We start from the raw sequence: 15,681 nt of genomic DNA, 5'->3' as shown, positions 1-15,681 counted from the left end.
TTGTTTACAGACAGATTATTTCACTTATAATTCACTGTATCACAATTCCAGTGGGTCAGAAGTTTACATGCACTAAGTTGACTGTGCCTTTAAACAGCTTGGAAAATTCCAGAAAAATGTCATGGCTTTAGAAGCTTCTGATAGGCTAATTGACATAATTTGAGTCAATTTGAGGTATACCTGTGGATGTATTTCAAGGCCTACCTTCAAACTCAGTGCCTCTTTGCTTGACATCATGGGAAAATCAAAAGAAATTAGCCAAGACCTCAGAAAAAAGACCTCCACAAGTCTGGTTCATCCTTGGGAGCAATTTCCAAACGCCTGAAGGTACCAAGTTTATTTGTACAAACAATAGTAGGCAAGTATAAACACCATGGGACCACGCAGTCGTCATACCGCTCAGGAAGGAGACGCATTCTGTCTCCCAGAGATGAATGTACTTTGGTGCGAAAAGTGCAAATCAATCCCAGAACAACAGCAAAGGACCTTGTGAAGATGCTGGAGGAAACGGGTATAAAAGTATCTATATCCACAGTAAAACAAATCCTATATCGACATAACCTGAAAGGCCGCTCAGCAAGGAAGAAGCCACTGCTCCAAAACTGGCATAAAAAAGCCAGACTGTGGTTTGCAACTGCACATGGGGACAAAGATCACACTTTTTGGAGAAATATCCTCTGGTCTGACAAAACAAAAATAGAACTGTTAGGCCATAATGACCATTGTTATGTTTGGAGGAAAAAGGGGGAGGCTTGCAAGCCGAAGAACACCATCTCAACCGTGAAGCATGGGGGTGGCAGCATCATGTTGTGGGGTGCTTTGCTGCAGGAGGGACTGGTGCACTTCACAAAATAGATAATTTTCCTTCCTCATGATGTTATGTGGATATATTGAAGCAACATCTCAAGATGTCCGTCAAGAAGTTAAAGCTTGGTTGCAAATGGGTCTTCCAAATGGACAATGACCCCTAGCATACTTCCAAAGTTGTGGCAAAATGGCTTAAGGACAACAAAGGCATTGGAGTGGCCATCACGATGCCCTGACCTCAATCCTATAGAAAATTTGTCAGCAGAACTGAAAAAGCGTGTGTGAGCAAGGAGGCCTTCAAACCTGACTCAGTTACACCAGCTCTGTCAGGAGGAATTTCCACAATAAATTTACCCAACTTATTGGGGGGTTACAGCACGGGGGTGACAGCATCATGTTGTGGGGGTGCTTTGCTGCAGGAGGGCCTGGTGCACTTCACAAAATAGATGGCATCAAGGGTACCCAAAACGTTTGACCCAAGTTAAACAATTTAAAGGCAATGCTACCAAATACTAATTGAATGTATGTAAACTTCTGACCTACTGGGAATGTGATGAAAGAAATAAAACCTGAAATAATTCTCTCTACTATTATTCTGACATTTCACATTCTTAAAATAAAGTGGGGATCCTAACTGGCCTAAGACAGGGAACTTTTACTAGGATTAAATATCAGGAATTGTGAAAACTATATTAGATAATATTTCAATGGTAATATAAGCTCTATCTATTTCTGTTACTCCCCTCATCCAATTGTCTACGAAATACTTATACTGTTTTTCATTGATTTTATTTGTTAAAATTAACATTATTAAATCAAACCGATTTTAAATCAAATATAATTTTATACTTGTAATAAATGAAACATAATGCTATTGTTTCCTTTATCGCTAGCAAGTATGTGACACTTGCTAAGCACTACATACAGTTTCCAGTAATCCGCTCACTAACATTTTGTAAAGCCATACAGTCTATTTGTATCAGCACAATCAAAAGGTCACACATTTAAAACTACAGGGCTTATATTACCCTTTGGATGACAGATTCACCACCAGTGGTTGAGCACCTTTTATAATGGCCTATTGTTTACTCTTTTTTTCTAAATGCCATTTCCCACTTAACGCTGAACAAATTATGTGTGTTTATGGTCTGAACAAAATGCTCTCCGGCTCCAGTTCCCAAAAGCCATGTGGAAGCGGTGGTTGTCTCAATACACATGTTTAGTAAGTTACGAAATAAATAATAGATACCTGCAAGCTTAGGCTAGTTATTGGATGTGGTAACACTACTTTTGAAGTTAGTCAGTCATGCACTATAGACTTTGTTCCTTCCAATATCTTAGCATGCGACTTAGAATGAGCCAAAGTATTGGGCATGTATTCAAAGTGGTGTAGTATGGAGATTGTAACGTAACCATATGATATCTTTCAGTTGAGGGGGGAAAACATATCCCGTCTGCTCTTTCTCTCAATAGTTTCCTGAAATATCAAATGTCCTAAAGTTTAAAAAAATATATATATATAATTTTTCTTTGGTCACGATGGATCAATCAATAGACCATGATGAGAAAATAATATAATAAGCTCATGTAAGGTTCTGTTTTTATTATCCAGGGACGCTATGAGCTTAGGTAGTGTAAGGTAACGGCTGTTTACAGCAGATTTAGGAGGACCATACAGTAGGTGATCATAGCAAAAGTGTATTTTTTTTTTAGTATAAATGTATTACTGAATAAAACTGCTGATGATGCTAACAACATTGTCTGATAATGGTTCCATTCTGTTTAGGCTAATCGCATATCCACGCTGTCTCTTCAGTACGACAAGCGGGTGGATGACGAATTGCGTGGTGGAAAACGAAAAATCAAAGTGGTCCAAGAACGGGTATGTGAAATACTGGATGTCTAAACACAACTGCTGTTAAAAGCTCTATAGCGCACTAAGTTTGAGGCCTGTGTGTAACTCATCCTCACGCTTCCCCCAACTTGTAGCAGCTTGGTCACAGAGGAATGATGGCACAAACAATTATTTCAGAAATACCCTATAAGGCTAACGCTAAGACTAGCCCCCAGCTCCAACACACTGTCTTCATACCACAGTCACAAGAGCCTCTCACTCCATTGTTTATGTGTCACCCGCATTGTTGATCCCTATCATCATTTGCACAAGGATGCGTTGGCTAGGGTTTGTGGAACAAAATACATTGAACGGGAGTTCCATTATTTATTCTGGCACGGAGGTTTCTGTGTGATACTGACTCACGGAAAATCGTGCTGTACATGCCTATTACCTATTGTTGAGTCTTGTCTGTTTGGCAAACCGTGAACATCCTCATGGTTTGTATTAATATTACCTAGGTACAATGAAAAGACACTGTCATTTTGTTAAATTAACTTGTGACGTAATATAAGTTTTGAATCTGTGATAAACTCATTGAGACACATTCAAATTGATAAAATTGGCTAAATAGTAGGTTTTCAAGAGAAATTCAGGTCACAGTATGGACTATGAAAAATGTATAGTTTAATTTTGTCCAGATGGTTTTATCAAATATACTACTGTAAAACTTAAATTAATAGCCTGGTCGTTTATTTGCTTCAATCACTGAACACAATCGGCGCTTATTAGCGTCAGGCTTCTATTTGAGCCAGGCGTCTCTTTCCAACAGTAGTGTGCCGTCTGACTGAGAACTTGATACACTTAAGGAATTTGTCAAGCCAGCCTGCACCAGCAGCGAAGTCAGAGGCTCCACTGTCACTCGGTGTCGTAGATCTCCTTTGCGTTCACCCTGATCATCTTACGGCACACCCAGTTTGATCACTGCTAGCTTGAATTTGATGTTTTCTTTTTGGTGGCGCAATGGCTAGCAACAATGACAGAATAAAATAAATTATGACTAGAGCGGTGTCCATGGTAACCTTGTAAACAATTAATTTAGACCCAGCAGCTATTTGAAACAGACATGTATTTGCTGAAATGTGTGCTGATGCCCAACTATTAAAAGTCTAAGCGTTTAATTTAAGTTGTAGGTTGATTTCACACTATGGTGAATCAACCCTCTGTTATAGTAGGGTGGTTCTTAGAATTGCGGTGGCATTGATTTGGGCATAGCATTTTGGAAATAATTTACTTAATATTTCTGCATTTTTAAATGTAATTTGGTTAGATCTTACTATTCTAAATCATCTAAATATTTTAAATAATTTGTACCATTGTGATAACATTGTGCCACCACTAGGAGTAGTAACACCAATGACACATTTTAGGTAATTGAGGATTTTCTTAAATGTAGGCCACAGATGCATAAAAGGAACGATTATTAACCCTTTAAAAGAACATTTACTAAAGTGATATGATTCATAATTTTGTTCACAATATAATTAGCCTTCCTTTAAACTGAGTAACACCAATGACACTTTGTATTTAGACACACCAAATGAGCAATGGAATCCTCATATTTTACATACTAAAATGGTAATAATTATTTAATATAGACCCCTCCCTCTGTAATATTTGTTATTGGAGGGAATGCTCAAGGTCCCTGTATATCTTAGTAATTAATTATTTAACACCAATGACACAACTATTGCCATAAAACCAATTTGTCACAAATGCGCTGACAGAGTGAAAAGTTTGTCAACACAGGCTTGATTGAACTACACTGAAAAAAATATAAACGCAACATGTAAAGTGTTGATCCCATGCTTCATGAACTCAAATAGAAGATCCCTGTTTTTGTGCCCTACTTTGTTTGACAAGATAATCCATCCACCTGACAGGTGTGGCATATCAAGAAGCTGATTAAACGGCATGATCATTACACATGTGCACCTTGTGCTGGGGACAATAAAAGGCTGTTCTAAAATGTGCAGTTCTGTCACACAACACAATGCTACAGATGTCTGAGGGAGCATGCATTTGGCATGCTGCCTGCAGGAATGTTCACCAGAGCTGTTGCCAGAGAATTTTTTATGTTAATTTCTCTACCATAAAACGCCTGCAACATCGTTTTAGAGAATTTGACCGTATGTCCAACCGGCCTTACAACCGCAGACCACGTGTGGGTGAGTGGTTTGCTGATATCACCGTGAACAGAGTGCCCCACGGTGGAGGTGGGGTTATGGTATGGGCAGGCATAAGCTACGGACAACAAACACAATTGTATTTCATCGATGGCTATTTAAATGCACAGAGATACCATAACGAGATCCTGAGGCCCATTGTCGTGCCATTCATCCACCACCATCACATCATGTTTCAGCATGATGATGCACAGCCCCATGCCGCAAGGATCTGTACACTATTCCTGGAAGCTGTCAGTTCTTCCATGGCCTGCATACTCACCAGACATGTCACCCATTGAGCATGGTTGCAATGCTCTGGATCGACGTGTATGACAGCATGTTCCCATGACTACAAATATCCAGCAACTTCGCACAGCCATTGAAGAGGAGTGGGACAACATTCCACAGGCCACTATCAACAGCCTAATCAACTCTATGCCAAGGAGATGAGTCACGCTGAATGAGGCACATGGTTGTCACACCAGATACTGACTGGTTTTCTGATCCACGCCCATTTTTTTTTTTTTTAAGGTGTCTGTGACTAACAGATGCATATTTGTATTTCCAGTCATGTGAAATCCATAATTTCATTTATTTCAATGGGTGGATTTCCTTATCTGTAACTCAGTCAAATCTTTGAAATTGTGGCATGTTATGTTTTTTTTTTTCATTTTTGTTCAGTTTTCCTATGCTGTAAAAGTAAGTTCATTGGTTAAAATTGTGTGACACCTCAGAATTTCTAAATCCTGGAAGGACTGCAAAGTATGGAGTAGATTTGGCGCTCTCTTTTGTCCCCTCGTTTTGAATGTTTTCCACAGTACACTCCCCGGTGATGACCTCGTACAATTCCAAGTAGTCTTCCTTCCACATCGTTTAGGCCCCCTCAAACAGCTCTCACTCAAATGTCATGTATATGTTATGGAGTGGAACTGTACGAGTGGAGGGAGAGACAGAGGTACAGTGCCTTTGGAAAGTATTCAGACCCCTTGACTTTTTCCACATTTTGTTAGGTTACAGGATTATTCTAAAACATTTTTATTTATTATAATAATAAAAAATCTACACGCAATGCCCCATAATGCAAAAACAGGTTGACATTTCTGCTAATTTATACACACAAGAAATACACACATTTACATAAGTATTCAGACCCTTTACTCAGTACTTTGTTGAAGCAGCAATTACAGCCTCGAGTCTCATTGGGCATGACACTACAAGCTTGGAACATCTGTATTTGGGGAGTTTCTCCCATTCTTCTCTGCAGATCCTCATTTTCAGGTCTCTCCAGAGATATTCAATCAGGTTCAAGTCCGGGCTCTGGCTTGGAGACTCAAGGACATTCAGAGACTTGTCCCGAAGCCACTCCAGCCTTGGCTGTGTGCTTATGGTCATTGTCCTGTTGGAAGGTGAACCTTAGCCCCAGTCTGAGTTCCTGAGCACTCTGGAGCAGGTTTTCATCAAGGATCTCTCTGTACTTTGTTCCGTTCATCATTCTCTCGATCCTGACTAGTCTCCCAGTTCCTGCCGTTGAAAAACATACCCACAGCATGATGCTGCCACTACCATTGTTCACTGTAGGGATGGTGCCAGGTTTCCTTAAGATGTGACGCTTGGCATTAAGGCCAAAGAGTTAAGTCTTGGTTTCATCAGCCAGAGAATCTTGTTTCTCATGGTCTGAGAGTCTTTCGGTGTCTTTTGGCAAACTCCAAGCGGGCTGTCATGTGCCTTTTTACTGAGGAGTGGCTTCCGTCTGGCCACTATACCATAAAGGCCTGATTGGTGGAGTGCTGGAGACATGGTTGTCCTTTTGGAATGTTCTCACATCTCCACAGATTAACTCTGGAGCTCTGTCAGTGATCATTGGGTTCTTGGTCACCTCCCTGACCAATGTCCCTTCTCCCACGATTGCTCAGTTTGGCCGGGCGGCCAGCTCTAGGAAGACTCTTGGTGGTTCTAAACCTTTTCCATTTAAGAATGGAGGCCACTGCATTCTTGGGGACCTTCAATGCTGCTTGAATATTTTGGTACCCTTCCCCAGATCTGTGCATCGACACAATCCTGTCTCGGAGCTCTACGGACAATTCCTTCGACCTCATGGCTTGGTTTTTGCTCTGACATGCACTGTCAACTGTGGGACCTTATATAGACAGGTGTGTGCCTTTCCAAATAATGTCCAATCAAGTTGTAGAAACTTCTCAAGTATGATCAATGGGAACAGGATGCATCTGAGCTCAATTTGGAGTCTCATAGCAAAGGGTCTGAATACTTATGTAAATTAAGTTATTGCTGTTTTTTAAATTTAATACATTTGTAAACATTTCTTAACTGTTTTTGCTTTGTCATTATGGTGTATTTTGTGTCAATTTTATTTTAGAATAAGGCAGTAACGTAACAAAGTGGAAAAGTCAAGAGGTCTGAATACTTTCCGAAGGCACTATATAGAGGCTTCTATGGTTTTTGGGGGCATACAGTTATCACACGCTAACTCATCATTTCTTGTGACAGTTAATGTGTTTCAGCGTAAATGCCTTACAGGCACATCTCCCCACAGCGTTGTTCAAACAACTTAGAATAATAGGTATCATTCCATTTGCCAACCAAATGAACACAGTGAAATACCCTTGCATCTGTCATGGCTAGACACACTAAGATGTAGGACACACTAACACACCATATCTCCCACCTCCCATAGAAAATCCCCCTGTCTTCTGATGTGTCAGAGGAGGGCAAAGCGGGAAAAGCCAAGTCGTTCCTGGCGGAAATGAAAAGGTCGCTGAGTCAGGTGAATTTCCAGCGAATCATGGCGGCCCTGCAGACGTACAAACGAATGGATGACCTTGACGAACTGCTGGCCGAGGCAGCCGACCTCTTCACCGGGGACGCCAACACCCACAACCTGCTCCGAGGTGTGTGTATGTGTGCTTGTGGGTTCAGCTTGTATAGTAGGGGATCTTGGCCTTGTGTGATCACTACTGGGCTCGTCTGAGTCATCAGGTCACTCTGACTCAGCTAGAGAAAATGGATCCTACTCAATGGTACATTATAATGTTTAAGCAAAAACATTTGCTGCATGTGCCTGACGTGCGTGTGGGTGCACAGCATGTCCAAGAGTGGGGGAGGGCATGACTGAAGCATAGGGAAAAAATAACTAGCAATCAGAAGTCACATCGCTTGAAGTCGCACCCCTCTTGCATACATTGACCCCGAATGACAACGATGGCTGTCATTTACGCTTGTCCAACCTAGAGTTCTCATCGTGCCTGAAAATTTGAGGCCGGTCTTACCCAAGCCCGGTGAGCTGAAGCCTGAGCCCAGGCTTGGTCCGACATCACATCACAGAAATGTAACCCCCCCCCCCCCCTCCCCAGTACATTGATTTAAACGGGTGTTAAGAACAATGCGTTGGAGTTGGGAGTGGAGTGAGGAGATGAGGAAACAGCCCTTGTCTTAGAAAAGAGAAGAGAGCTGAAAACTCACCTTTGTTATGATAAACTGGATGGCAAATATTGGGATAAAGTCTGCAAATGCAATTGAAGTGTGTTATTTTTCTCTTGACTCGCATATAGGCTATAGTAGCCTTATCTATCGAGCTGTTAGTGCGTCCTGTTTTCTGTCTTAAGTAATTTAGCCTACTTAAATATACAGTATCTCAATCAAACATTCATTAATTTCATTACACGGCATACAAGTAATTTATGCCTTTTAAAGCTGAAATTCTTAATGGTGAAACTGCCACGTCCGTTTGCAATATTATAACAACATAGAAGTTACTGCAAACGACAGACACCATCTTTTTCTCTTGGACATCATTGCATGCGCAATTTGGAATATAAAAAATATATTTTAATTCAACCTTTTATTTAACTAGGTAAGTCAGTTAAGAACAAATTCTTATTTACAATGACGGCCTACTCCGGCCAAACCTGGACGACGCTGGGCCAATTGTGCGCCGCCCTATGGGACTCCCTATCACGGCCGGATGTGATACAGCCTGGATTCGAACCAGGGACTGTAGTGGTGCCTCTTGCACTGAGATGCAGTGCCTTAGACCGCTGCACCACTCGGGAGCCTAATATGTACTGCAATTTCACTTCCACTCTATCAACAACAACAAAACAAAAATATTACGGCCTTGACGCTGTTTGCCCCTACTGTGGATTTAATCTTTAAATACAGAAAGCATTTAATTTCTTTAATAAAATTATTATTAAAATTCTTAAGAGCCTTTAAATATTGTCTGCCATACATCCATTTGAATAATCGCTCAAAATCCCTGTTTTGAATGCATAGTTTATTCCGAAATAACTGCATTAAGCCTATGCCTGATTAGGAAAACATTTTGATAAATTAGGGGTCTACTTTAGATAGTTTACAAGGTCCAGCATGGCACATTAGCAGGGCAGTCATAGACAGTATTTTGTTAGAATGTGTCGCCAATAACAGATGCCATTGGAATAATGTGGCTGCTGAGAGACCGCAGTAGTAAAAGCTGCTAAGACACGTATACTTTTTTTCCCTTCTCAAACACAGCGTGGCTAGGTCGCAACCCGCCTGGCCTGAATCAATTCTTGGAATTTGAGGTCGGCCTGGTATAGGACCATTGGGTTCGGGCTGAGAATGAGAACTGAAGTCCAAACATGAGCCACTCCTGTGTGACAGTGAAAAGATTTTCCTGGTTCTGTAATGTCTACTGTTTTTGGTCATTACTGTCAGTTTTCAAATGACAACTTCAAGAGAATTACATTAATCAGCATTTTGACTGTAACAGAACTTTGAAATCATTGTCACAAGAGAATCCATTAGAAGCGGGATGTTAAGTGGTCATGGCCAGTCATAGCCAGCACATGAGTAATGCAGTTGATGATATTATGTAAGTTATGCAGGAAAAAGGAAGTTAGTTACACAAGTTCTCTTCTGTGGTGAGTCATGAATTGTCACATGTACACAAACGTTACACAAACTTTAGTGTAGCGCAGATCTTCTCTCTGATTCAAGATTCCAAGGAAATTGTGTAAACTATGAACTGCCAAACTGCATTATTGTATTCCTGTTTTTAGGAAATTTAACAATTTTCACGATAGACATGGCTCATATCACAGGTTTGTTCATAAAGGAATGCAAACCTTACTGTATTTCAGGATTCTACCAGTTCATACGACCCCACCACAAGAAGAGATTTGATGAGAAGTGCGTGGAGCTGACTGGCCAGGGCTGTGACTACAAACCTGATCACTCGCTCTCCAAGGAGGAGAAAGAAACGCTGATGCAGAACGGGGGTATGCAGTCAATTCTTAGTTTCTGACACTGACCAGTAGGATGCATTTAGTAACACTGTATTTTCCAGATATTTCAAGAGACTGGATAGAGTGTGATTGTACATGTGATGCATGAGTCATTTCACATTAAAGCAAGGATACCTTTGTTCAGCAAGATGACACCCACCCAGTGTCTTGGCTTAATCATACCAGTTCATGACTCCTGAATCATTACATTCTGACCCTAGCCTTTTGGGGGCCCTCAGCGAGATTTGGTTGGGGGGCCCCACACCTCGTGGACAAAACATTTTAGTGGCCCCCTCTTCACGACGGAAAGAAAAACGGTTTAAAGTGAATTTCCTGCAATTCTACACATTTTGCCATGTGGAGAAAATGTTCCAGTTTTAAAGCAAGCTTTCTGCAATTCTAGACATTTTGCCATGGTGTGGGGGAGAAGTTTAGCAATTATATAAAAAATGTCATGCAATTCTACACATTTTACCAAGACTTATGACATATTAATGATAGCCCTATCTAAATGAGTGACTAACAAAATCAATGGGGGCCCCCTGGAGGTCAGGTCCCCTGGGCATATGCCCAGCATGCCCGGTTGGTATTTGGCTATGATTTATATATCTGGCTAAACGTTACCAATCTAAAAATTGTTAGCTGACATAGCTAATTGAGTGACTGACATAACAAGAGACGCTCAGCCAAATGTAGAAATTGCACCTTGTTTTTTCTACTATGCTAACTCTCTCCCAGGGGCCCTAAGTGACCGCTTATGCCTGGAGCTGGTCCTGAGCCTAACTTTCTGACAATTATGACCATCGTTGCAGCAAGGCTTCAAAAATGCGACTTATTTCACCCCCTGAACAACCCAGTAACCTGGATTTGCTTTTGTTTTAAAGCCAAGCCGGGAAAGCTGACGGGTGTTGTTGTCGCTTCTGACTCAAGCTCCTCCTGCAGTCAGCTCAACGCCAGTCTGCTGCTTAATAAAGGAGGCCATCACCTTGGAATCCACAGATTGACTACAGAAGAGCGTTTGCCAAAGAATCAAGTGCTTACAGGTACTGCTGGATACCTGGAGTGTATTCCATGAGATGGAATGTTCATAACGTTTCAGATAGAAATGTTAGAAATAAAGCTGACACAATTCCCTACATTTCATCTGCACGACATCTGTTCTACATAATATATTTATATTTGAATGTTCCATAAAGTTGTGCCTTCCTGAACAGGCCTAGTTGAAGATTATATTTTTTTGGTGGGGGGGGGGAAGTCTTTAATTGAATCTTTGTTTTTGAACCAAGGATTCCCCTCTACATTCAGTTACAAACATACAGTTACAAGGAGTTTTTGTAAGGAGCTTCAGCATTGACACCTTACAGGCAAATCTCCCCACAACGTTGTTCAAAAGTTCGCCATGACAGATGTGGTGTTATTGTTCCAATCTTTCGCCAACCAAGTTGACACCATGAAATACCACCACGTCTTTCATGGCTATGCATGAGCATGACACAAAGATCGAGCATGATGGAGATATGAGAGGCCACATTCACGCACATGCTGTATAAAAGTTGACATGTTTTTTTTTTTAACTGGTTTGGCCAAATCCTGACAGGATTGAACGTGTTTGTCTTGTTCTGTGCTCACCAGTTGATCCTAAATGCGAAGACCAAGCACCAGTTCAATCTGCTCAGAAGAGTCAAATCTACGCCAGTTTCATAGCGGCTGTGAAAAAATCCATTGGACTTGAGAAGTCCAACCAACTGTTCTCAGCTATTCAGAGCTATAAGAAGACAGACAACTATGATAGCCTGGTGGGCACAGTTGTGAGTTTGTTAACTGAGAAAAACGAAGACTTTAACCTCCTTAGCAGTAAGTTCTTGCCTATTAGACTTGAGCGTCTTGGCAAGCACAGTTCTTTGCATTCTCACTTAAATCTGAAATTCAATTAAATCAAATCGTAACATTTGAACATCCATCGATGAACCATGAAATGCTACGGTATAGATGCATATTATTTTTGTCATCCTTTGTGTCCCTAGCATTTGCCCTGTTCATCCGGCCTCACCATAAGAAACAGTACAGAGAGATGCTGGACGCCTTGATAGGTGACTCGACAGGCTCAAGTGCTTCCTCTGGGATTTCAGGCCAACTAATGCAAGGTGAAGGGACAATTCGCAAGTGCCTTCAAGAGAAAATAACTTGTAGCAATTCAGTAGAAGTCCTTGTATTGTCAGCACTATTGTAACTGCAGTGAGCATAAAGTCTCTAGAAGTAATTATTGAACCCATTATTTTTGTTTAACAGGCGTTGTTAATTAACACTATTTGGTAGTGTTGAGAACAGCTGGTTTGCAATAATGACCATTTTAATTTAATAATGTAGTAATGGGATTAAATGTAATTTAACAATGTTAGAATTGAAAAAGACAGTCTTTTATATGCTTAACAGAATTTTAGTGTCAACCATTTTTCAATGTAATTTTGGGTCTCTTACAGTTTCAACACCTGGGAAAGCACAAAGGAAAATCTCGTCTTTCTTTCCCAGCAGCCAAAGGAAATGAAAGCTGTTGGAAGTGGAGCCTCTAAGAAGAATCCCCCTACTCTGATGCTGCTAGCTTTCTATTGTATGGAAATTATGGTAAAAAGTGAGGGTTTTGTGGTGTTGTAATAAATGTATGCAGATTATGATAATATTTTCCCAACATATTTTATAACTGTTTTTATTAAACAAATGTTCATGTGATTGTTTCTTTTTTTTTAATGATATCTTGTAAGATATTGATCAAAATATTAGGTTGTTTTCTTATCAGAAAGGCTTTGATGGGTGCTAAGAGCTGCTTTGTCAACCTCCTTTATACATAATCAACTGAAAATATTACAGTATTGAAACTGTTAGACAAGTAGTGAACTGTTAAAATAACTGTTAGACACAATACTCTAATTTCTCCTGAAGTATACACTACTTGTTCACACGGGAACACATCAGGATGGGAGAAATGATTGGTATGCAAATGGTCTTGAACCTATGTTGCATTTCGTATGGTGTATATTAATTTGTGGATGTCAATCATCCAATAAGTATGATATGTTACGAATTTGCGAAACGTACAATGTCACGAATTCCAATTTATTGTGGCTGAAGTTAGCTAGCTGGGGGGAGGGTTCGCTAAAACGGTTAAGGGAAGGATTAGCTATGGAGTTGAAAGTAGCTAAAAAGTAGTAAATAGTTGCAAAGGTTGTCACTGATGAGATTTGAACACAACTTTTGGGTTGCTAGACTTTCGCTTTATACACCCGACCAATCACCCTCCTTTCGTTTTTGCCTTAAGTAAGCTGTCTTATTTAACCTTACCAAACGTAACATATATTAGAGTGTCCCGGATTTATGTTTAATATGTTACGTCTAGTTTATGTAATACCAAAGACAGAACTGATGTTGCGGAAGCGGTCATTTTGCTATTGTCATTGGAAAGGGCTTCCCCAAGTATTAGTCATCAGGCCCTATAAATTCAAAAGACGTTGAACATGTTAACATCAGTTGCTATCTGACTAGAGAGAAAAATGCATCCGGTGAGTATCATTTCTCTGCTCAAATATAGCGAGCTCTTCTGTGCCTATGGGAAATAAATGGATATTATGCTATAGCGTAGGCTAGGCTATTTGACTCTTGAAGCTGAACGCCTCAAATTAAATAGTAATTTGATTGATTTGGACAGTCATTGAGAGACGTAGACTACACAAAAGTTATGATTAATTCTAAATGATAACATTACTCTTTCTTCCAATAGCTGACAAATTGTGTTCTGCCTGTCCTGGTATTTGCGCTCTGTGGTGGCAGCGTGCCAGAGCCAGGCGCTCACACATCGACTTATATCTGGAGAGATGACGCGACAGGGGATTCCCTTACGTGCGACCTATGCGCTCCTGGCACATACTTACTGAAGCATTGCACAAAGGACCGCAAGAGCGACTGCGGACCTTGTCCAAAGTCCCACTACACAGAGATCTGGAACTATATCGAGCGGTGTCAATACTGCAATCGTTTTTGCACGGCTGATGAGATTGAAAGCGTACCGTGCACCCAACTGCACAACCGACAGTGCGAGTGCAAGGACGGGTTTCACATGAGACATGGGTCATGTTCAAGGCACAGAAGGTGTCCACCCGGGGAAGGGGTCATCTCCAATGGTAGGTTAAGTGATAATGTTTGGCTACCCTTCATAATGAATACGCCTTTTCCACTGCTATTTTTCCAGTTGGCTCTGCAAACCACTGCAATCTGTTTACAGATTAAATACACGTTTTATGATCAATATCCTTATTTTCCAGGAACTGCACACACTGATGTGAAGTGTGAACCTTGCCCAGTGGGCTTCTTCTCTGCGGAGTCCTCCAGTAGGAAAACCTGTCAGAAGTTTTCTGTGTGTGCCCCAGGTCGCACCACTATACCTGGCAATGATATGAATGATGTTTACTGCTCAGCATGTAGGACTGGTTCAAGAACACATGAAGGTCAGAATATTTTGTCCATTCTGTTTAGTCTTTTGTAGGCATAGGGGAAAAGATTTATTAATGATAATTGTATAATGTTTTCTTATCTACCAAAACTGGAAATGAAAAGCCTTACTTGTGCGTCACAAAAGGTGGAATTATTTATTGTAATGTAGTCAATTAATATTGTCTTGGTTTCTCTCCTTTTCTCTTTCTCACTCTCTCAACCACTCAGATGAAGCTATCTGTGATGGGGAGTTGATGGAATTCCTGGCACTGCAGATCCTCACACCAAGAAAGGACAAAAGACTGGTGGCTGTGCTCAGGAGGAGTGCTGGTAAAGCCACAACCAAAAATGCAACTGTACTAGACCTCATCAAAACTATTAGGAACAAACCTGGCAAACCTTTTGCAATTCAAATGCATGATATCCTGAACACAGACAGGCTGTTCCATTTAAGGACTAAAGTCAACAAATGGTTTCCTCATATGAATTTATAGGGCTAATATCACCACATATTGTAAACGGTTTATGTTCTTCACGTTTTTGTTTTGTATCCATTATCTTATTTTATTCTTATTTATTGTTGTTTATACACCTTGTGGGTGGGGGCAATGGTTAAAAAAATAGAAGACTGGTGTTTTGTAGTTGAATTCCTCATTGTGCCGTATATAAGAATACATCACTATGTTGCCAAAAAAGTTCAAGACTTATTGTTTCCCTTCAATAAAATGCATTCAAAATGACTAACTATTTCTGCTACTTTCTTAGGCAAAAAAATGTATGTTTACACCTATGCAGTACCTTTAGCAATAATAATAATAAACCTCTACTTTAGTGAAGAAAACAATTATGACAGGTGTGTTGTAATAAAAATGAGGTGTGTCCACTGATTAAATGCAGTCTTTATGCATTATAAAGAGGGATAACCCAGATATTCATAACGTTTGATGTTCTTCATGCAAAATAGATGTGGGGTTTAAAATTAAATCAAGCTGCTTTATTTTAGGGGTTTAGTGAAGGCGGGTCATTTTTTTACCCTTAGGACAAGGGG

The 15,681-nt window shown here is 40.4% G+C and overlaps 2 protein-coding genes across 3 annotated transcripts in view; both read left to right on the top strand.

Moving 5' to 3' along the window:
* Positions 1 to 12,878, top strand: part of rtel1 (regulator of telomere elongation helicase 1) — a 55,904-nt gene extending 43,026 nt beyond the window's left edge. The window contains exons 27-33 of one of the 2 annotated variants that reach the window (XM_014146101.2): positions 2,594 to 2,689; positions 7,562 to 7,775; positions 10,008 to 10,145; positions 11,036 to 11,194; positions 11,784 to 12,005; positions 12,176 to 12,295; positions 12,632 to 12,878. In XM_014146101.2, coding sequence (XP_014001576.1) covers positions 2,594 to 2,689; positions 7,562 to 7,775; positions 10,008 to 10,145; positions 11,036 to 11,194; positions 11,784 to 12,005; positions 12,176 to 12,295; positions 12,632 to 12,696 — 1,014 coding nt within the window. In that variant the 3' untranslated portion in view covers positions 12,697 to 12,878. The remainder of the gene's footprint in view (positions 1 to 2,593; positions 2,690 to 7,561; positions 7,776 to 10,007; positions 10,146 to 11,035; positions 11,195 to 11,783; positions 12,006 to 12,175; positions 12,296 to 12,631) is intronic. The other variant, XM_014146102.2, reaches the window with a different exon arrangement.
* A 280-nt stretch (positions 12,879 to 13,158) lies between these two features.
* Positions 13,159 to 15,373, top strand: LOC106572181 (tumor necrosis factor receptor superfamily member 6B). The gene is made up of 4 exons (XM_014146103.2): positions 13,159 to 13,705; positions 13,924 to 14,323; positions 14,465 to 14,647; positions 14,862 to 15,373. Exons 1-4 carry the CDS (start codon positions 13,697 to 13,699, stop codon positions 15,125 to 15,127), a joined length of 858 nt encoding a protein of 285 aa, XP_014001578.1. The 5' UTR covers positions 13,159 to 13,696; the 3' UTR covers positions 15,128 to 15,373.
* Positions 15,374 to 15,681: the final 308 nt, after the last annotated feature.

Source organism: Salmo salar, chromosome ssa15 (genome assembly GCF_905237065.1).
Source record: "Salmo salar chromosome ssa15, Ssal_v3.1, whole genome shotgun sequence".
NCBI classification, from domain to species: domain Eukaryota; kingdom Metazoa; phylum Chordata; class Actinopteri; order Salmoniformes; family Salmonidae; genus Salmo; species Salmo salar.
This window is presented reverse-complemented; position numbering and strand designations above follow the sequence as displayed.

Excerpts from the sequence above, each read along its gene's own strand:
- LOC106572181 (XM_014146103.2), top strand. Across the intron at positions 14,324-14,464 it reads GGAAGGGGTCATCTCCAATG|GAACTGCACACACTGATGTG; the intron begins GTAGGTTAAGTG and ends CTTATTTTCCAG. Across the intron at positions 14,648-14,861 it reads TGGTTCAAGAACACATGAAG|ATGAAGCTATCTGTGATGGG; the intron begins GTCAGAATATTT and ends TCAACCACTCAG.